The sequence below is a fragment of the Diuraphis noxia genome, unplaced genomic scaffold (assembly GCF_037042655.1).
Source record: "Diuraphis noxia isolate RWA-SAM2 unplaced genomic scaffold, SU_Dnox_SAM2 contig0005, whole genome shotgun sequence".
Lineage (NCBI taxonomy): Eukaryota > Metazoa > Arthropoda > Insecta > Hemiptera > Aphididae > Diuraphis > Diuraphis noxia.
This window is the reverse complement of record NW_028301715.1, coordinates 4,112,143-4,136,716: the sequence shown is the minus strand read 5'-3', so window position 1 is coordinate 4,136,716 and position 24,574 is coordinate 4,112,143. Positions and strand designations below refer to the sequence as shown.

At 29.7% G+C, this 24,574-nt stretch overlaps 2 protein-coding genes across 2 annotated transcripts; one reads left to right on the top strand and one right to left on the bottom strand.

Annotated features, from left to right (window-relative positions):
* Positions 1–1,011: 1,011 nt before the first annotated feature.
* LOC149054758 (peroxynitrite isomerase THAP4-like) lies at positions 1,012–2,298 on the bottom strand. Its single transcript, XM_089229139.1, has 3 exons — positions 1,860–2,298; positions 1,617–1,763; positions 1,012–1,481 (listed from the first exon to the last, which is right to left on the bottom strand). Exons 1-3 carry the CDS (start codon positions 1,975–1,977, stop codon positions 1,381–1,383), a joined length of 366 nt encoding a protein of 121 aa, XP_089085265.1. The 5' UTR covers positions 1,978–2,298; the 3' UTR covers positions 1,012–1,380.
* A 10,717-nt stretch (positions 2,299–13,015) lies between these two features.
* LOC107172820 (E3 ubiquitin-protein ligase RFWD3-like) lies at positions 13,016–24,077 on the top strand. The gene is made up of 5 exons (XM_089228625.1): positions 13,016–13,120; positions 22,666–22,890; positions 22,950–23,175; positions 23,249–23,695; positions 23,791–24,077. The coding sequence occupies exons 1-5, from the start codon at positions 13,016–13,018 to the stop codon at positions 24,048–24,050; spliced, it is 1,263 nt and encodes a 420-aa protein (XP_089084751.1). The 3' UTR covers positions 24,051–24,077.
* The last annotated feature ends 497 nt before the right edge of the window (positions 24,078–24,574 follow it).

Genomic DNA, 24,574 nt, shown 5'->3' with positions numbered 1-24,574 from the left:
TGCAATTAGTAAATCATAAACCATTAAGAGTTTGAGTTAATGATATTGTTGCAATTTTTATTATTAAATTCGATGGAGCTTTAAGTCCTTATGTTTGCTCAACAAAATCAAAAGTATTATTTTAATGGCTTTCGATTGATGAAAAAATTTTTTGAAATATATTCACGTTTACAGAAATAATTATACAAACAATAATATGAAATTTACAACTACAAGGTTCAATTAATATACTGTATTTATAAACATTTATTTTTTTTTATAACAGGTTAATTTTTAAGATTTCTTGTAAAATAACTAAAACTATCAAATGAACACGTACTTTATGCAGCACCAATCAATTACTTATTTTTAAAAATTTTTAATTTGTCTGCATTTTGTAATTCTCTTTTTTTATGACGAATTCTTGTCAATGTTTGAACTTCAAATGCTAATAAAAAAAAATTGTGCCTATGTATTCTTATAATTTTTTAATCACAATAAGAATAACTTATGAGGAACTTTGTATTAAATTTTCAAGTATTTTGGTAGGGCCAAAAAAATTTTATCGACAATTCACAAAATTTTTTAAAGAAAAATTGAAAATTTCTGTGGTCTAAATTTACACAGGTACCTAGGATTTTGGCGCTTTCGTACGATACGATTTTGGCGCTTTTGTACGATAAGACTTTATTTTGTCTTATCTAATTTTGGCGCTTATGTCTTCCATCGTAACAGATAAAACTGACTTTTAGAATAACTTTTGTTCTAATTAATATTTTTTTATTTTTTTTGTTCATCATTAAGAGATCCTTGCGCTTACAATATGAAAATAAAAATTTTATTTTTTTAATAGTAAAAATAAAAGAATTTAAATTTGATTAAATTTTTATTGAAAAAATTCAAAATAGCCAATTTGTAAATTTAATTTAAAAAAAATTTTGATGGTAAAAATATTTATCTAAATCTTGTTAATTTTTTAGAATTTTTTAAAATATCAATATTTTTTTGCATAAATTAATTTGGAGTGTTATAACTTCTTTCAAATATTATTTTCAATATAATTTCTGAAATGAGTATATTTTTTAAATTTATTAATTATATAATTTTCACAATTTTTGTTTTACGTTAAATTAGCATAATTTTTTTTTTTTAGTCAGTTCTATCTTATACACCCTGTATAATATATCCTAGACGCTAGACGGATAGACTAACAAATCATCTCCATTCAGAATCGTTTTTCGTATACAATGATACCTATCATTGCATTCAAATTTAACACATCCATTAAAGTGACCTACTAATACAGCAGAGCGATACACACTTGCCCACTTTTTTTAATTACATAATTAATTTAATATTTCAGATAACTACTTTTATTTTTGTATTTATAATATTTATAATTCATATACCTTCAATGAAGTCTGTACTGGAAACACTCCAGTTCCAAGTTTTGGGTGAATTTAATATATTAACCGACGATGTAGATCTAGTTACATATGCAACTATAACAATAATATATTTAATTTAATGTAGGAAACACGTGCGCTGTGTATAGTAGATATTATATCATAAAATATAATTATATAAATTATAAAGGCATACACATAAACTTTGTTAAACTGTCAAATGTTACCTACCTTCAGAATAATTTTTTGGAACCGCGTTGGAATTAAGTTGTGATTTAGGATCAACTGGATTAGAATACTGGTCTCTATTAAAATGTTCAGAGCATAAAAATCGATTTCTCATTTTTTTCGGGTTTATAGAATCCAACTCGACATTCCCTAAAGTTTGAAGTATGTTACTAGATTAGGTTAAATTTGAATTAAATAGGATTATAGGAACATTATTTAATAAAAAATAGCCCATTAGGTACTTGCCGGAATGGATTATCCACTTTTTTAATAAATTAGAATCCAACGGAAAGGTGTGAAATCGAGTTTTGGTATTTTTTTGCATATTATTGCAATTAAAATAAGAACACTTTCTTCTCGACATTTTGGCGTAATAAAAGAAACGTTACAGAACGTGTTAACAATCGCGATACAACCGTGAACCGACTGTCAAAGCGTCAATTGGAAATGAAAAACTACACACCATATTATCCATTATTGCATATGTGTGTGTGTGTGTGTGTGTGTGTGAGACATCGAGCCATTGACTAAATTATACACGAAACCAAAATAGATTTTGAACGTTTATTAGTTATTAGGTACTTAATATTATATTTAGCATTTCGCACTCAGTTAGACGCTAGCGATTGCAGCGTTACCGTGCACAACTAACCACGCGTCCGCAGCGCAGCCTAACGATACCGTGCAAATAGCACGCCACCGAAAAACCGGCCAGTGAGCAATCTATAGTATTTATAATCAATGATATTACGTAGTAGGTATATGTAAAATATTTATGTAATAAGTAACAAAATGTCGTTTTATGTTTAAATAGATTAAGCAAAATATATAGTAAAAAGAATAAAAATCGTAAGTACAATAAAATTAATAATTACAATATTCAATGTTCAATAACTAATCAACAATTTTTAATATAAAACAACTATATAAACTCAATATTTAATGTTGCTGATCAGCAGATACAAAATTTCAAAATCAATGCTAAAACTAAACTAAAATAAAGTAAGAATATCATTTTTTTCCCTTATAGTACCTTATACTATACTACTTTAATAATATAATTATAACAATGACGTACGATTATAACTTAACATACATCAATACATGAGGTCGAATTTTTATAGTTGATGAATTAATTTTTATCTTGGCTACTAAATCATTGTGGGTTTCCCATCCACTTGCTCTTTTAACGTAGGCTATGTAATGATCATTGTTGTATCCAATTCCACCAACCAAAACAAATCTAAAAAATATATATGAAGTTAAAAATTAAAATTGTTTTTAAATAAATATATTTCATAACAAAGTATTTTATTATACAATAAAATAAATCAATACATTTTCAGGGTAAAAGGTTAAACAAGAAGGTAAAGACAAGAGATTAGGTATAATTTATAATTGTCCAATCCAGTCACTTATAGAGTTCAAACAATTCTAATTACTCAGGATCAATACATTCAATTGGAATTGATCCATTTTATGTACACTACTGGACAAATCACCAGATCAGTATATATAAAGATATATGTAAAGGATATTGCAAAATATCATTAGATGCATCGGGAGGATTTATGAAAAAGCTTAAAAGAACGTCGTTGGGTTTGTTATCTGCAAGTATATTTTTATACGAAGGTACAGTTAGTACTCCTTTTGGCCATATCTCTGTTACCCAAATGGTATCAGAAAAGCATGATACGCTGTCTATTTTCAATGGTTAGCAGTTTGGATGTCGTCTGGAATACGACATCCAAATGAAGTTGTTTGTGATTATTCTCGAGCCTTGCTAGCGGCCATTAAAACGCCATCGGAGACAGCTAGATTGTATATATTAGAGCTAATAAAAGATATTCGTGAAGATGAGTTAGAGGACAAAACAATCTCTGATTCTGAAGTTCTGTCAGATTCTGAAGATTGTAATATTGATAACGATGACAATGAAGACTCACATATACAAATATTTTTAGAAAATATAAAATAGAAAAGTATAAAAAATTCTTCAGTAGTAGGCAACAGAATATCAGCATACTTTTTGAAGGATTTATTAACAGACACTATGAGGTTGTGCAAACATTTCCCCCTATGGACAAATGTTTTAAGTAATTTGTTTCAGTCACCGTATCGTATGGCGTCATCGGCACCGGTTGAGAACGATTTCAAAGAGCTAAAAACTCAAATTTTGAAATTCGATTTTCGTCCGATAAGAGCTGACAAATTTATTCTAAAACATCTTAATAGTATCGAAAGTAATGTTAAACTTTTTAAAAGTAAGGAGCTTAGATACGAGTCATCTCCTGAATTAAAATCGTCAAACTTAGATTTTCCGTGCGATGACATTTTTGAGAATGAAAATACGAATATGCACTCAAATGATGATCAAACATTTATCAATAATAAGACAGAACACGACGAAGAAATATCAAGTAATGCCTCTAGCACATCAATAACTGCATGTGAAAATTGGAAAGGAAAAGGCATTGTCAAAGAGTTATTTCCAAACAAAAAATCACTTAAAATGAAACCAAGGCATACAAAATATATGGGTACAAAAAAGATATTGAGCGAATTTTATCAACCGTGAAAACTCGTTCAACGTTAAACAGTCTGCTGATAAATGGAAACTTAGCTACACCAGTAATTGTTTCAAAAAAAAGGTATTTAGTACAAAATACATGCCCATTTGACGCTCTTTCAGTTTTAGTCGTAACCGCTTATACAGATGTATTGAGCTATCAAAATTTTGCTAATAAATCAAATAATTGTTACCTGAATTTCTGTAAAACACTTGCTTTAAACGGAACATCACGTTCAATTTACAAACAACGAGTTCTAATGCTTACAAAAATTTTTGACGTCCACTCTGGAGTAACTGATATACATCTCATCAACGCAAGATGTAATGTCAATTACATAATATTTCGAAATATTTTATTGACGAACCTTCGGCGTATGAAACAAAAGTTTGCTCGAACTGTGGAATGAAAAAAAAATTTCAAAACGCAACTGTTATAATGAAAATTCCTAATGGGTTCAAAACCATAGAAGAAGGGTTGAACAATTATGTAAATTGTATCTACTCTGATTGCTCAAATTGTACTGATGGAGTTATGGAAACTTTAAGAGAATTAAACTCTCACGTATTCATTGAAACAGATACATATTCAGAGTTTACTTCGTATGCATTAAATGAATATCCGGAGGAAGTGAATGTCGATAAAAACAGGTAATCAAAACTAATACATATAACAAATATAATAAGTCAATACCTACAGATATAAAGCTTCAAGGATTAATATTTTAAATATGATATACATTTTATTAATTATAATATTACGTATGTTTATCATTTCAAAGGAAGAAATATTTAGATATATTTTGAAAATGTATTGATTTATTTTATTGTATAATAAAATACTTTGTTATGAAATATATTTATTTAAAAACAATTTTAATTTTTAACTTCATATATATTTTTTAGATTTGTTTTGGTTGGTGGAATTGGATACAACAATGATCATTACATAGCCTACGTTAAAAGAGCAAGTGGATGGGAAACCCACAATGATTTAGTAGCCAAGATAAAAATTAATTCATCAACTATAAAAATTTGACCTCATGTATTGATGTATGTTAAGTTATAATCGTACGTCATTGTTATAATTATATTATTAAAGTAGTATAGTATAAGGTACTATAAGGAAAAAAAATGATATTCTTACTTTATTTTAGTTTAGTTTTAGCATTGATTTTGAAATTTTGTATCTGCTGATCAGCAACATTAAATATTGAGTTTATATAGTTGTTTTATATTAAAAATTGTTGATTAGTTATTGAACATTGAATATTGTAATTATTAATTTTATTGTACTTACGAAGTTTCGAGGTCGATACGAAAATATGGGGGTCTGCCCCCTCCCAAAAAATAAATATATCCTGGGGAAAGTTAGAAGTTCCAAATTCCGAAAACTAGGTTCCAATTAGTTCCAAAATATTGGTGAAGGTTTGAGGATGATATGACAAAGTGGGGGGGGGGGGGCTGCGTGAAGTTGACCCCCCAACTGAAAAAAAATTTTTCCCAGGAAATGTATGAGGTTCCAAATTTCGAAAACTAGGTTCCAATTAGTTCCAAATTAGTTCCTAAATATTGGTGAAGGTTCGAGGTTGATACGACAATGTGGGGGGGGGGGGCAACTTCACGCACGTATCTCAGAACTATGTGTTTGGTATTGTTAATTCTCCTACAATTTAAACTCTAGTTACGCCCATGGATTGGGATTAAGCCCACTCGAGCTTATATATGATTATTAATGTCATCTTGAAAAAATTCTAAAAACTTCACTAACTTGGACTATTTTTATGAATTATATATATTATTAGATTAATATAAATTACTAATTTATTTAATTAATCGATGCCAGTCGGCATTTACATATTGGTGATATAACAGTTAATGAAGAAAAACATTTTAAATTGTATACATGTAAAATTATAGATAGATAACATAATAGATAGTATATTAAATTTAACATAATACTAACTTAATAATTAACATAATTAAAAAATAGCTACCTATGAAGTTAACAGCATCCTAATTTTGAACGTGGCAATAAAACTAAGATACGAAGAAATATCATTTTATACAAAATGAAATGCAGTTTTAGGAGGTGGAGCAGTCTATGTATAGGATGGTTGTGGTTGTAGTTTGTACGGTGAGAGGGGATGTAATATAGGGAGTGGTTTCTGGTTGGATAGACAGGAATACGAAAAGAAATGGAAGATGACCACACCCATAGAGTAATATAGAGAGGCCGTTCTGTCTGAACATTGATGCGCAAGTAGTGTATAATGTACAGGTTAACCACTTACATAAAATAAAATGTGTGGCTGGTCGCGGCACGTTGGCTGCTACCACTCGCGCAATGGGACTGAGAGTAAGTAACACCCGCTACTAATAGTTCCCAGATGGGTGACCACAACTTTGTAGTGACCAAATACTATGTATGACAATAAGGGTCAAATAATGATAATTGTAAACGACATAGCACCCTGAAAATACTCGAATACACTATATAATATGTATATTAATTACAATCCTTTTTTTTTATTATTTTAAATAGCATATTTACAATCTATACAGACAATAGGCATATAATCAATGGTTTGTAATTGCATTATAATATATTTAAGTAAGCAACCCACTGACACTTTTATTTTTTAAGGTACCTAATTATTCAAAATCGTGATCTAAGATAATTAAAGTAGGTATCATAATAGTAATTGTAGAGTAATTTGTATATTTATATCATAGAATAAAATTAAACAGGCTAATTTATAATACAGCTAAAAAATGGTTTTATTCACACAATATTTAATTTTTACAAATATAATAAGAATTATTAACATTTATTGACCCCTAAAAATAGTAAGTTTGTTGTATCATGTTCTAAGTGAAGGTTTTTCGCTGAGAATTTTTAAACTATAGTTGATTTTTAAATTAATGTATGTTGAAGTTATAGATTTTATGAGAAGAGTTACATGATCTGTTAATGGACTTCTGGTTTCGCAGCTATGGCTTTGTAGTGACTTAAAAATAGTTGAATTGTACATCAAATAAGTAAGAACTTCTGACTGAATTTTTAATTTGTTAATAACTTTATTTGAAAAGTCATATTGTTTTAAAGTTTTTTCGGTTTTGAAACATATGTTGAGTACATCTTCAGATGGATATATTAAACCACCTTTATTACCTCCCTTATTTTTTAAGGTAATAAGAGAGTTAAAAAAACAGTCTCTTTCAACTGAACATAATGAATCTTTGCATATATCACATTTAAGAGTATTAGTTAGTTTATGCACCACAAACCCTGATATATAAATTATAATTTCTTTTGTAAAATTACTAATAGAATAATTACTATTACAACCAATGTAATCATGATCCATGATGAAAGCATTTATATCTATTACATTTTCTTCTTGATCCACTGCATCAGAAACACAACCATGAGAACTGTTGTTTAAAACTTTGACTGGATCGGCACTTGAGTAATGAAGAATGTCTATGTCTTCAAGAGGTATACAGTTTCCGGTGTTAATATTTTGTACATCATTAGCTCGTATTACTAATTTTCGGTAGGCAGAACGGAATTGTCTAACCGTAGGGTTATTATTATATCCGCCATGAGACCGAATACTGCCAAAAAAAAGTTCTAGATGATCTTGGCTTAACTTGTAGATTTTTCTTATCATTTTCTATTAATGTTGTATATAGTTCTAATATGCTATTTAAGCATATAATAAATCCAATAAACCCTGTTTTACGGTTGGATTGTAGGACAGGTATAAAATCTCCATTTTGGTTTTGAACTTTAAGGTTTTTGATGTAGGATGTAATTTTGTCTGTAAATAATTTAATTGCTTCTATATTTTCCTTACACATAGCTTTTTTAAACCCAATGCAATTAATAGACCTGGAGTTTAATATATCAAAACCAATGTTGAAAATCTCAATGAACTCTATTGTAGCATCTGCATGAAGAAATTCTTCAATATTAAGGTTATCTTTGCAAAATTTCAATGCGTCCGCAACTGACTGGCTCAAAAGTTGAGTCGCCAGTTTTACCTTCATCTTTTGTTTGAAATAGAATATATGCTGTTTTCTTAGCTTATTGGCTAGATGGCAACCCTCCTCTTCCTGTAAACAGCATAATTTTTGTACATATTCAAAGTTAATTATTCTGTCTTTGTAATCTAAAAATATTTTCTTTTCACCAAAAGCATTTCTTATTAACTTAATAATATGTGCAGGATCTAGCATTGTTACAATCTTTGAATTATTTTCAGATGCAAAAGATGAACTTAAAGTATCAATGTCATAATTACAACCTAAAAGTTTAGCTGCAGTGATATTGGTTGAGCAACCATCAAATGTTAAGCTTATTATTTTTATGCCGGTGCTTTCTAATACATGCAAAGCGTGTTGTACAAGTTCTACTTTTTGTGCACTTTTTAAACTACTCGATAAAAAGTAGCCAATTGGTATTTTCCAATTTTCGTTAACACCAACTACTAAAAAAACAAAGCATTCCTTAGCCATTTCTAAACTGTCATTGTTCATTTCCGTTCCCATATCTATACGGCCATAATACTGATTCCCGTCATATTCTAAGTGTTGCCGTATAGACATTTCGTCCATGATTAATGCACCATAAATTGTATGAGGAGAATTTTTCACTTTCAGTGTTAAAGCTTTCAAGGATTCCTCAGTAAACCCTGGTTCGGCATTAACATGCCTATACCACTTACTAAGGGTTCGTGGGTGTGGCAAAACAGTATGAAATTGGCTTCTAACATATTCATATGCTTTGGCAGAACAAAAATGTAAGGACAACGCAAATTGTCGAATTGTAGGACTGTATTTTTTTGGAACTGTTTTGCCAACATTTTTTTTTGCCCAATTCATAAGATCTTGATGCTTACCAAATGATTCCAAAGGAGTAAAACTCATATCCTCATCAATAAGATTTCGTTTTTTGAGATCTTCAATAATTGTTGTCGAATTGGCAATTTTTTAATTTTGACGTCGAATAACTTGTTGAAGACTTTTCAGCTTTTTGCTTTTGATGATGATATCACTTGACAGCTTTCGAATACCACGTTTCAAGAAAATTCTACGGGGTGTATCATCATTATGCACCTCACTGGCGGTAACGAATGAGGTGTCTATTGTTTCAATATTTTTTGCCATTGGTATGTCTGGACTGGTTGTACAAGAAATATTTGATGACGTTGTAGGTTCACTCAAAGGCGACACTCCTTCAACTTCTACATTACTTCCAGAAATCTAAAAATTATAATTTAAATGAAAGACAGAACTATAAATAACCATTACAACATGTAACAGTTAACAGTATTGGACTATAAAATATGTTTATCAGTTATACACAACACAAAGTACCATTCAAAGATTAAACAATTCAAAAGTACCTACTGACCTTAACTAATTTTCTGTTAAAACTTAAAGTATTTTTTGCTTGGGAAGTACTGCCAATTAAATTGCTCACAGAATCAGGGTCTACATTTTGAGTTAAAGTCAGTAAAGTTTCTGGGTAGATTTGTTTCGCCTAAAATAATTTATATTATATAAAAATAATAAACTTTATTGTTTAGGTTAATTTGAATCGTAAATATATACTTACATTCTTTATTCTACCAACAATAATAGATGGAACAGCGTGTTTTTGTAACAATTTACGACTTTTATGTAAAATAAAGCATGAATGATCAAAATGTAGCGAACACACTAAACTAGTCTTAATCACATTATTCGGGCTTATAGTATTCTCCTGTAAAAAATTGTTCCATTTCACTTTCACACATTCTTTCGCCGGGAATCTGAAATAAACATGAATTTTTATTAAATGTTTAATCAGATTTTAAAGAATTAATATTAAAACAGATCTGTATGTAGGTTTAAAAAGTATACCTGTGAAAAGAAATGTTAGCAGCTTTAGATGTTTGATTATCTGATCTCCCACAAACCATACAACTTGGCATTTTTTAAAATAAAGTTAAAAAATGAAAAAAGTAGAAACTATAATAACTATTCTTAATAATTAAATATCAATTTCTATTTCTCATTAAAATTTTAAATTACAATTGTCATTTATCCCTATGCAGTAGCATCAGTAGGCAGTCTGTAATCATAAGACAAAAAACGTATTATCACAACCATACAATATATTGTACTGCATGTGTTACAATATTTTTTTTATATGAAGTGGTTAATCTGTATTTTATACACCAACTACGCATCAATTAATTGTATACGCGAGATATGGAACGGCCCCTCTATATTACTCTATGACCACACCACACGCTCCTCTCCTTGTACTCATGATTTAGGTAGAAATACAAAGGTCAACTCACACCGACAATCACCATACCATGTCACCCCCATTATCAGCCACTCATATTATTATTAAACCTATGCATTGATCCCCTCTGTCGCGTTCGCCTGTTCGTGCCAACAACCATAGCTTGGTATCGGCCGACAGAGCAACGGAACGTCACTTCATTTTTTCCCGTCATAACAAAATGAGTGACGAGTAGACCCCGCTTTCGCTGGTGCGCCGAAGGGCGGCACCTGAGCAGACCGAAGTATTGGTAATGTAGCGTTTTACTTTTCTGATTACTATTATATTATGGTTTCACGATGGCTGGTACTTAGGTATTTATTTATATATATTGTGAGATTATAGAGTTTTTAAGGCCCTATATACCACCCACAATGTAAGGGGAACACTTACATCGTGACCTGCAGGCCGCACCGCGTGTTGACCCGAAGGCCAAGTCGGTGGAACTTGCAGGCTTTTATACACGTAGTGGGAAATGAATTCCAAAGATTTATTTAAAAAGGGGGAAAAGTAAAAAACAATATTAATAAAAAAATGTGACAAAATATAAGGTAATCATATGGTTATATTTTACACGGTTATAAGTAAATTTTGTGTTTTAAACAACATGAATAAAATAATATAACATTAGAACATGGCAATTACAATTCAGAAAATATATAATATTTGGCACATGGCAAAGTGCATAAAATACAGGCAGAAAATATATAATACTAGCTGACCCGGGCAAACGTTGTTTTGCCTAAATTTTTTTTTTTAAATTAAGTTGACCCGGTGAACTTAACGCCTTCAAATAAAGTCTAGATTGATAATAAAATTCAAGTATTCCATTGTAATGAATTGTTACAGAAATCAATATATTGCATTTTGATAAACAATGTTTTTCGTTTTGTTTTCTGGTGCAAAAATAAACAACTATGACGGTTTTCCAACACGCGAACTTGCAACGTACAGCTGCCCGTGCGAAAAACATGGAAATTCCAAATTGATCCCACAGAATTCCAACGATCGGCCTTGCGATTTATTGATTGTCATCGCAAAAGCCAATTTAACGGGAAACTGAATCCGCTTAAACTGAAATGGAAGATCTGTTGGAATGATCGGAATTCGTGGGATAAGGACTTCCTCCCCTTTGAAATTGCCCTTGATGATCGTTGATTGTATTACATTGTTCATCAGTTTCTTGACGGACAATCGTGTACCATTACACAATTTAGGAGGATTCAGATTCCGCAACATAATTATGATCGATCCCACTTTTACCTGTAAATTATGTGGTGGAGTTCCTGGCACATCAAGCGAGTTCAAAAATTCTGTCGGGTAGTTGACCGCTTCGTTTTCGTCGGTCGTGCTGTCAACGGATTTGTATGAACGCAGTTCTCCAGCAATTTTACTCTGAATTGTAAAATTCAACCTATCGACGTCCTTATTCCTCGCTGCTAGTATTGCCCGTCCACTCATCCAATCAAGATTGTTATATATATATATGTAATGTGTGTTATGAGCACGTCTAAATTCATTAATGTTTCTTGCATTACGTGTACGCCGTCCAATGTTTGTTCTTCTCATAGGAGGCATGATTCAAGCATAAAAATTCTCTCCAAAACACAATAGTCGTTTTTGATTGAAAAAATTCATAAATAACATAAAACAATAATGGTTCAAAATAAAATGAATAATGTGCCAACTATTATTATTATTTTACTCTAAAGTTCTAAGTGTCTATAATAAAAAATGTATATCAACCAGAATATAAAAATATATATTTTATTTCGATTTTTATCGATATTAATCGATTTCAAGCCCTGCTATTATCGATATTTGTATTATTATTTATATTATATTTATATTTTTATTTTTATCTGCTAGAGGGCACCACCGGTGTAACTCAGTTTTTGTCACTAAATCTCTAACTCACAGGAGTTAGGTCCATAATTTATGCTATAAACCCGCTCCCCGACATTCTCTATCATTTAAAAAAAATTTGAGCCAAATCGGCCCAGCCGTTCTCAACTGATGCAATTTCGAATTTTTTGTCCCCATTTTTATATATATAGATTTGGCACATGGCAAAGTGCATAAAACACAAGGGAAAAAATATATAATATTTGGCACATGGCAAAATTATTAGGAAAGTAATAGAGAAAAATACAAGAAATAATGCTACGGCTCTGACAAGCGGTTACCGGCACGGATTGATAATCATACGTCGGTATGACACATTATACTCTTATATGTATTAAAGGAAAAGACCCACGGCTCCACATGACGGTTACTGGGGCACCTATTAGGAAAAATGGAGCATAAGTAAAAAATAAGTTGTAGTGATACATAATCAAAATGAAAAAAAGGAAAAATAATACTTAATTATCTCGGGGCACCGTTGAGGAGAACAGGAGTGTAAAAAAAAACAGTGGTGATACATAATCAAAATGAAAAATAAGGGGAAGTTGGGGGAAAATAATACTTGGCGACTGCTGGTGGCTCAAGATGTTGGTAACCGGTGGCTGCGATGAGCTGGCCACGTGGGCCGTCGTTACCTTATACCGTAGACACGGCCCATCTACACCGGTTACGTTGAAAACGGTTGTGGATGTTAGCCGCCGGGCCCTCCACGGCCCCAGATAGTCGACTTAGCCCATCATGGTGTCGGTGAACATCAATGAAAGAAGAAAAAACAGGAACACCAAAATGTTGACCTCGTGGTTTTTGACGTTGACAGTTGACAGACGGATCGGCAGACTTGACCAATAGGACGTGTACTTAAGTCAGTGGTCATGAAAAGAGTGTCGAGACGTCGGCAGACAGCTCGGCATGCCGGTGACCGTTGTCGAAATGTTGATAGAGTGGGACGTGTGCAGTGTCGCTTTTTGCGGGGATTTACAATATTACTGGCTTCAGATTTTCTTGTCAGCGTGTACCAGCGGACGCGACCGTATCGCCGACAGCGCAGATAACCACAGCTGCGAGCCAAGTCGCCGGACATTACGTTGAAGAGGGGTTATATAACATAACCTACTTGTTGTTCGCTTAATCGCAACGCGCTATTGTACTAATAGGAAAACCATTAAAGTAATAGTCACAGACCGATAATAATATGATAGTACATTTATTGTGGGGAAAGGTGTGTTCAATGAATAATAATATTAATAGAGGCCTAAAATTCTGTGACGTTACAATATATATATATATATATATATTATAATGTGTGTTATATTGGTTTAAATATTATATCAACCGCCGGTAACCGCTATGTCGAAACCGGCTGGCATTTAATGTGTGATATTATTATTATTATTATTGTTCTTATTATTATTTTATTATTATTATGGGTCAATTATTATTATTTTTATCAATTTCTTTTCTGACCGATTTTTATGCCATGGGCTTTCTCGGCACCCCACTTAAAAAAAAAAAACAAATATATAATAAAATCTATAATTTTTCCCTAAATTGAGGTTTGCTCTTTTATTGCCGGTCTCCCATGTTCCTGGTCCAAGCACACTATCCTATTTTTTAAAATTACTAAAAATCCACGGCACTCCGGCTCTCGAGCCTCGGTCCGTGGTTGGCGACTGTGAGAAGTGTTTAAGGCGGCCACATGACTCTCGGTTCATGAGAAATATGCCCGAGCAGTCACAACTAATAGAATTATAGTTGTGAAAAGGGTGAGAAATATTTAGAACACACACTAATGTTTTCAAATTATCGTAGACCCCATATCTTTCAAATCTATTGTCATATACTTATTATCTTTATATTGTTTGTCTGTGCATGTTAAGTACATGATTATTTCTCTGTCTAAAACTAATTTTTTTCTTATGTTTATGGTTCGTGCTCACAGTATACACAAAGTTTATTAATTCTAAAACTATTTTTTCTAATTACATTTTGATATTCAACATTTTCAGAAAAAAATGTTGGTAAGTATATAATGGGGGTTAACGGGTTGTCATTTGAAAAACAGAAGTTAGTAACTATGCAGAATACTCCTTAGTACCCATCTAATATAAACATGTATGAAATTTGAGAATTTGCAAATTAATTCTAAGGATAAATACCTACCCACTTATTTAAAAATTCTTAAAATCAGATTTTGAATAATTGCAATTTTGAAGAACTAGAAGAGGGAACATGCTTGGTGATTTACTCTGTATAAAGTATTAATGCCCAATTTTGAATTTTATAGACTTAAAAGGTTGTACTACTAGATATTTACAGATAAACATATTACATGCAATGTATATTAATACACATTGTTTATTGATAGGATAATTAAAGTTTAAGATTTTGAGTGTGAACCAATAAATTAATTTTCTTAACAATAAAGGGTTTTTTTTTTTTTTGTTTATGATGAGATATTTTATAGGAGAACAAATTATTCGTTTTCAAAATAGTTGAGAAAACAAAAACATGAAATTATACTATACAGCAGCCTCTTTTTTTTTTTTAAGCTTGGGGATAGATGTTGTTAAGTGTAACTCATATTACTGTTATAAATGTGTTAAATTTTAGTTCAATCATAAATTATTACATACAAAAATAAACAATTATGAGTGGAGATGATTTGTTAGCATATATTCTAGGATATTTTATTATACTGTATTTATTATATTCCTGGTTTTAATTTATTTTTCTATGATTAGCGTTAAGATATTTATGACCTTCAAAACATTAAAAAATGTATGAAAATATGCTCAATAAATATCAAAATATAGGAAAATTAAATACCTATGTGGTTCTAAAATTGTATTACTAATTAAAAATGTTTTCTAAATTGATATACAACTTTTTTTATAAATTTAAATTTAAATACACTAAACTATAAGATTGATAATATGCGAATCATTAAAAATATAAATACCTACTTACAATAATTTAATATAGAATTTTGTTTTTACTCCAAAGATATAAACAGGTTAGGTTAGGTTAGATACAAACAATGCTGTCTATCCAGTACCCGTGGGTCGTGGAAAACCATACACTAAAACTAAAAAGATTTTATAATGTAATTCATGTCCTATAGGCAACGCCACTCTATTGCGATTATCGGTTGTAAACACGAAATAATACGCCTAGAGTAAGTTAAGTTGTAGAGTTATAGTAAAGATAAGTTAATAACTTTTTTTTTTTTTTTTATTGAAGATAAAAATGTATTTACAATCTATACATACAGTGTATAATAAGTAAGTGTGGTGACTTAAAAAAAAAAAAAAATAACATTAATTGCAGAAAAGGAAGTCTCCCAGCAGTGCCACCTGACAAGAAATTAGGGTTTGAGTTTATTTATTTTATTTTTTATAATTAGGGTTTTTAATTTTTTTTTTTTTATTAGGTATTAAGCAGATCTCTTGGCCATTGCCTTTTTAACCTTCTAGGAATGATTGAGGTAGAGGATAAACTTTTAATTATGGAGTTATGAGTGCGGAGCGTTGAGTGGAATTTTGAGTAATAGGATTTGGCTAAGTCGTTGAGGGTTGGTATGTTCAGGTCTTTATGTAGTTTTTTATTGGTAACATACCAAGGGGCAGAGGTTATTAGCCGTAGGCATATGGATTGGAATGCTTGGAGGGTTTTAGTGTTTGATGGTTTAGCTGGCCCCAAGGCCGGATTGGTTAGGCGAGCTACCGAGAAAATCTCGGTAGGCCGCTCCAAAAAATGTTGATCTTAAGTGTTTGGGCAATTATTTCATAACACAAATGTGAATACATTTATTTAACTCTGTGTGCTACGTAAAATCTAGATCAATGTATACATTTTTATTTGAAAAAGGCCCTTTTTAGGGCCGGTTAAAAAACTAAAACTCGGCGGGCCGATACATTGTCTATCCGGCACTCGCTGGCCCCCATAGTTGAATGCCGTAGAGCCAAGCCGGACGAATTATCGATTTGTATTTCATAAGTTTGTTGGTTAAAGAAAGTTTTGATTGTATATATATATATATATATAGGGAATAAGATAATTTGTGAAATTTTGTTATTTTTAGTTACTTTAAGATTTCAACCACTTAAAAGTCTGACTATTCAAGTATTTGGATACAAAATATTTTTTGTTCTTCCTTCTGATACGTACACTAATAAATCAAAAGTTTTCTGACAAGTGAACATCCCACATATAGCTGTCCATGTGAGAAACGTGGATTTTCTAAATTCAATTTACACACGTCTGGCGATTGTCCTTGTGTTTTATTGATGGTCATTGCAAAGGTGAGTCGCACAATACTCTACAAAAGTTTGAATTTGAAAGACATATCTAATGGAAACTCTGGGATGTGTGGCAACAGTACATCTTCGCCTTTAAATTTCATATTTAAAATTGTAGCTTTGATTATGTTGTTCAACTTTTTCACTAAAATCCTGCTATTATTATTGGTGGATTGATGATTTGTTGAAGAATAATGGGCACACCAAATTTCAGTGTTAGAACGTGTGGTGGCATAGGAGTTAAGCTAAATGATCATACATTTCTCTTATTTGTTTGTTTGTGTCATTTGTAACCTAACCTATCCTAATTAATAATCACATTGTTAAGGCATCATTTTTGATGAGTCATGTATATTTTATGAGAATTAAAAATGTTTGGGGCTCCTTTGAATTTTCTTAACATTTAATGGGTTCCACGAAAACAAAAAAGTCTTAAGACTGCAACTATACAGCATATTATTGTAGGAAAGTATCGTAAACCTTAAAAAAAATAAGGCATGTGATTCAAAATCTCCCTCCTAATCAATTTCTTAATACGCTGCTGTAGCATTTAGTGGGAAAATGATAGTAGGAGATTATAATATTGATTTTTTAAATAAATGATATACTGATAATATAGATAGAAACACAGTATTGGTATAATGATGTAAAGTTTTCACCAAATTTGTTATACCTACATAGGCATCGTGTGTTAAACAATGAAGGTCATTCAAAATATTTCTAACTCATGACTGAATTTCATTTGTAATCTTAACTGTCTAAATGACTTAAAATTAAACTTATGTTCAAAAAAAAATGTTCGCACATGTGCAGTGAATAAACATTTTTGTTGATTTATATTTTAGATTCTGAACGAAGTGATGAATGTATTGATTTTACAATGATGTTTTTTTTTTTTTTTGTGTCTATGTACAGGATACAGCATAACTAGTCGAAATAATGCTTTAATTTCAAACATTGGGGGTGGTTTCCGATGTAAATGTGAATATCCTTGGTGCATTATACAGGTCAAAAGTTAACATTTTCCAACAGTTTTCAAAAAAATCGAGAAAAACAAAAAAAAAATGACAGAAAAACGGGAATTTACACGCAAAATTAATAACCATCAATAACTAATCACTGTAAATACTTGAAATTTTAACCAAATGTTTATGTTAGTGTTATCTATTTACAGTTTAATTTTCAAAATTTTTTGGCTTTTTTTTGAGTTATTTACTAGACCACTGAAATATTCGATTTTTTGAAAATTTTTTTTTGAAGTGTGTAAAAAAATGTTGGATGACCAAAAAACTTGAAAATTTAATACAAGGTTCCTTATGAATTGTTCTTATTGTAGCTTAAAAAAATTAAAAATTGTTAGTCACAATTTTTTTTATAAGCGTTTATAGTTCAAATTTTTACGAAATCTGTCGAAAACGCGAAAATTTGCAAGTAATTTTGAAGTTGAAAAATCATAAAGTTTTTTGTGTTTATAACTAAGGATTAAAAATACAACACTGAGTTTTCCATAAGTTTTTCTTCAAGTAGCTATAGATAAAACTCAAAGCATCATTATTGGAAAAATGTTAAGTGCGTTTGAATTTTAAATTTTTACGAAATAGCATAACGTTATTGATTTATCCTGAAACGATTTAAAATATTAGTTATTATTCAAAAAGTATAAGTGGTAGATACTTGAAAATTTAACCAGTTATTTAGATTGGCATTTTCTTTACATGATTTAATTTTCAAAATATTTTGACTTTTTTTGAGATATTTACAGACACCTGAGATTTTAAATTTTTTTGAAAAATTTTTTTTGAAGTGTCGATAAAATTTTTTTGGCCCAATCAAAATACTTGAAAATTTAATACAAAGTTTCTCATAAGTTAGTCTTATAGTGATTAAAAAATTAATCATAAACCCAATCATAAATTATTACATACAAAAATAAACAATTATGAGTGGAGATAATTTGTTAGCATATATTTTAGGATATTTTATTATACTGTATTTATTATATTCCTGGTTTTAATTTATTTTTCTATGATTAGGGTTAAGATCAGGGCCGGATCTTAACTTTTTAACACCCAAGGAAAATTAAAAATATACGCCCTTTTCAGGAAATTCCAGGGAAATTACTAGAATTAGTATTATTTTTTTTTATGAAAAATCAAGCACCTTTGTCAATAAAAGATAAATCAAGAGATTCCTGTCGGATAGTGAAGTTGGATAATATAACAGATTAGAGCTATTGTTTCATAAAATAATTCATCAATTTCAGTTTAATTGATGATATTTATTAATTTTCTAGATATTTCTGATTGTTTCCGATAATTTTTGTCTGATGTATATATCATTGTGCCTACTGACTGCATTTTAGAAGCATTTGCTTGGCCATAGTAAGTTTCTATAAGTTTCTGTAATTTGGCATGGGGATCTTCCCTGATTAGTTTTGAAAATTTGTTAATGATTACTACCTAGTTAAGTCTACTTGTTTTAATAACAAAATTCTTATGAATTTATATTGCATCTAATAATTTTTAAAACAAAATTAAATAATATTCTTAGACCTCAGTTCTCAGTATTGATTATTTAAAGTAGAATAACTCAAAAATGTTTTATTAAAATTTTGATTACAATATTTAAATATTTTCAGAAAAGCCATATGATTCACAAATCAATTTTGATATCACTGCAAGATACTCCTTTAATGTTGTGAAAAAACTAATTTATCAAAAATACCTTCTTAAACTATACTTAAAAAATTCCAAAAAACATAATTTAAACATACAAATAGAGATCATGCTTAACAAAATATTTTGGTCACATTTATTTTATTTTTATTTTTTTAAAGCTTCTGCGTCTAAGGTCAATGGCTGCAATAATTTTACAATGTTTACATCATACCTTAAAATACATTAATATTAGGTAGTTAATTATTTTTACAAGTTATACAAGATTCATTTTTTAGGTCTTCATTATAAATAAAATTGTCTTATCTATGTTGTCTGGATGAAGGGCTTCTGAAATAATATTTGGTACTCATGCTACCAGTTTATCCAATTCATATGAGAAGCATTCTGTTATTATGTGTTTAATAGTTAGAGGCAGGGCCGGCTCTAGACAAAATGTATACATACCTAGACAAAATAAAAATTTTCCGCACTCGTTTTTGTAGACAAAATAGTATCAAAATATTATTCTAAATACCTAGATATGTGAGCTTGTAAATTTTTTTTTTTCATTGAAATTTTCTGAAAACTCAGTTAGCTACATTGAAAATTTTCAATGACTGAAATTTGCGGCAAAAAATTTGTATCAGGACATTTTTAATTAATAAAATACACTAAATAGTTTTTATTTTTTTTTAAGTAAAATGTATTAAACAGTTAGTATTTTTATTTTTTTAAGTAATTTGGTAAGTTTTTATGTTTTTGGGGTACAATTAACATATTGTCTGTAATTAAAAAATCTAATTAAAAATTTTTTTTTTTAATTTTCAGGATTATTGAAAATTTTCATGAAAATTTACAGCTCTATAAATACCTAACTAAAGAAATGACGCCACAGGCATAAGCCTGTGTTGCCTGCACCTTCCACCGAACCTGAGGTATACCACAACTTTCACATATAGGTTAAATTTCCCTCTTCATCAAATATTGGTGGATTAGTGGTGTGTGTCTGATTCGCATTTCTATTGGGAACAAAGCCTGTAGTTATATGTTGTTCCAAATTGTTTGTGTCATAGTGTCATGTAGCCATATTATGTTCTTAAATATTATTCGTGTCATAGATTTATTGTTATGTTAGATAAAATAATTTAGTTTTATAGTGTCTGAAGATGTTATTGCTTGGCGCTTTTTTTCATTGACTTTTATGTTTCCCGTGAGTTGATTGTGACTGGGGGTCCATTTCAAGATGATTGAATAGCCGAAATTGGTATGGTTGTGTAGTTGATTTTGTATTTTTCTGGCGATATCATTAGGGATGGAGAAGTTAAAAGTTTTAAGTTTAAATACTCCCTATAGTACTTAACGAGTCTCTTAGAATTACTGCTTTAAGAATATGTGTGTTAATGAGTTCCAAAGCGTATGAAATTGCCACTTAGCTGTGTATATAGAGCAAAAATTAGGAAATCTTAGCATGGAGATATGATCTTTGAAACTATAGATCAGCAGTTCTCACTAGGATTTTAGAAAGGGCCATATATAATTTTTGAATATCACTAGTGGTACACTTATATTATTATAATTATTATTTTTTTGTTATATTTATTTTAATTTGTGCATTCTGTATAAAATATTTTAACAATCAGCATAATAAATAGAGAGTTACATAAGAGATCTTGGTTTGCTTGATTGGAAAAACTGTTCAATAATAGGACTTTATGCTTATATTTTTAGTGATAATAATTAACAATATAAAAATGTACAACTGTTTACTGAGTGAAGAATAGTAAAAAGTGATTGAAGTTGAAAGTTTTGTGATATATCTATAATACAATATTTTATAAACTTATAAGATTAGTTTTTCCAATATAACTTTATATGTACCTATCTTAAATACATACGCATAATTTTTTACAAGTGGTTGAAATTAATTTTGATTAAATTCATGAAAACATGAAAGTTTGAATTTATGTAGTTAAAAATGGATAAATATAACTCAATATTTTAATTGCTCATGCTTTTTGACTTAATACAATGCTCTTCATAAGTTAGTATATGACGAGGTATATGAGGATATATAGAGTGTCCTGTGAGGATTTACCCATTGCAATATCTCTCGAAATAATGGAGATATCAAAATTCTGGTTTTGTAATAAGACTCACAAGGATAAGAACTACCTACAATAATTTCATATTTTAAGTTATTTTATTGTTTTAGTAAAAAAGTTTAAAAAAATACTTATATTATATACTTATATACTTATAGGAAAATAAAATTTTGAAATGTCAATGTTCTTAGAAAAATAAACTACGAAATGGCTATCTTTGATTTTTTTTAGAAATAATTAAATTAAATATTTATTATTTTAATTTTTTACTTAAACATTAGGTAAAATAAATTTAAAAATGGGATGATTTTAGTTCTTATCCCTATAAGTCTTATTACAAAACCAGAATTTGAATATCTCCATTATTTCGTGAGATATCGCAATGGGTAAATCCTCGCGGGACATCCTGTATACTTCGTCATCCTCAAGATCCTTGGAATAGTGTAGCTAATGGTTGGTAACATTTTTTTTTTTAATCAGATGAGTAGTTCCAGAGATTTCTCTGAATAAACAAACAAAAAATTTTTTTTTTTATTATTGACTAATAATTAGTACCTATTATTTTCACATAAATTTGCCACATTACATACTTCTAATATGTATAAAACAAATTTGTGTACTGGGTATAGAATTCTTTTAATAATAGCTAGCAATATGCATTATCCATTATGTACATGAAATAATATAATTTTGTACAACATATTCAATTTTTTTAAGAAAAAATAAATTCAACTTATCTTATTAATTATTACTAATATATATATATATATATAATAAAATATCCTTAAAATGTTGGCTGACAGATCGTTTCTGCTCAGAATTATTTTTCATTGAAAATAAAACTATTTATTTGAATTCAAATTTAACTTATCCATAACAGTGACTAACTCAATGATAACTGATGAGATTCACTACTTTAAAGTAGAGAAACTTCTTGGTTAAGTATGTTATTGAAAATCTTTATCTTAATTTAAATTAGACCAGTTAATACTTTTTAACCTAACCTAACCTAACCCAATCTCGTTAATCAATTAATTATATATGTATGATATATGTATCAATATTAATACGTATAGTTATTAGTTATCATAATCAAAACAACAATTTAGCTTTATTTGTTTTATATTAAACCATTTTACATGCCTATTAACCATTTTTCTTGTTTTGTGTTTTCTTAGGAAAATCGAGAGAAAAATTTAATGCATTTGGAAGCAGAAAAATGGAAAGTCAAAGCTACTTATTTAGATAACGAAGTAAAAAGATTAAAATCTATGATGGATATAGATCTATTAAATAAACAAGCAGCTGGTCCTACATCATTACGACAATGTACAAAAAAAATTAATTTGTGCAAGAACTCTGGTTGTAGAGTTATGGCGTACAATAAATATAACATGATGTTGGTAAGTGTTTAAGTTAATTATATTTAAAAAAAAAGATCATCAAATTGAATTATAATCAGGTAGTGTCACAACATTCTGAATCGTCATTGTTCAATTCACATGTGATCAGAAAATTGAATGGATCAACACTGGACGTTTCTAAAGATTGTATTTTTGCACACAAAAAGCAAATTCGTGATATGGCGTTTCATCCTTTTGAACATAATCTTTTGGCTTCTGACAGTTTGGATAAATGCATCAATCTAACAGATGTAACTTGCAATCAGGTTGTTTTTTCTTTAGATGGTAAACATTAATTTTTGTATTATTAATTATTCGTCTCTGTATAATTTTCTAGTAATATTGTCTACATTTACAGTGAATGAACCACTGTGGTCATGTTGTTGGACTGGTGACAATACCAACATGTTGGTTGCTGGTGGTCAGATGGGTTCCTTATATTATATTGACCGCAGGTATATGAAATTGTTTAACGCTGATCAGTCTCGAAAACTTGGTTGTGTTTCTCTCATCTCCATCCCACCATCAACTTCTCGAGCTTTCATTTATGGTGGGTTCTTGAAAACCAGAATGGACTATTTATCTATGTTTGAACAAGAACCTGGCAAAGAAATGCATTGCTACACAGAGACTGAATTGCCATTAAAAGGACTCTGGACTAATACTTCTTATGACTACAATTCTAATCTCATTCTATCAACATCCAAACCTTATGGTCCCAACAAGTCTGTCAGACATATTGTGTCTAAAATAGCAGATTACAATACAGAAGGACCTGTAGTAACTCCGGTTGTCACTTTTTATGGTTAGTCACGACATTAAGTATTTTATTGTACTCCTTTGTCCTTTGTAATGTTTTACTTACAATATGTTTGTCTTATATATTTTTAATACTTTCAGCCGGTGATAAGGCTACACATTTGTCCCGCTCATGTTTGGTGACAGCCACTGGTGCTTCCTATGAAGACACACTTGCTTGTAGTTTTGATGAAAAATCAAAAACCATCAAGGTATTTAATGTCAATCAGGGAACCAATCCTCACAATTTCCAAGTAAATGAAAACTTTTTGGATTTATGCCCCTTACCTGGTATGATGAATAGCGGTAGACGATTATTGGCTGGTTTGTCAGAAAATGCTGTTAATTTGTTCTCTGTTTAGAAAAAAAAGCAAAGATAAAATATTCTGTTTTGGTTTGTATATGCATTTATAACTTATAAATTTTAATTAAAGATTTTTTCCACTAGCAAAATAATTGTAGTGCATTTGGTTAGGTTAGTCTAGTCTTAACCTAACCTAGCCTAACCATTTGATTGAACATTGTGTTATCCTATATTGATATTTTTTAAACTTAGTTTCCTATTTAGTAAGATTGATTTCTGTTGGTATACATTATTATGTGTTTGCTTTTATTAATATTTTATTGTTATGATTTATTTGCCATTTAATTTTAGTTGTATAATTAATATTAAATTTCCAAAACTTATTTATTTGTATAGTTTTATGAATAAATGGTTGACAAAAAATAAAATAAAAATATAACATAATGTAAAAATATTATTAAATTATGATAATATTATCACTAGAGTATGGATTCTACTGCACTAAAGAATTATAGAAAAATCTTTTAAAATAAAGCTCTAAAATCCTTTAAATAATTTATTATTTTATTATTTAATCATTCA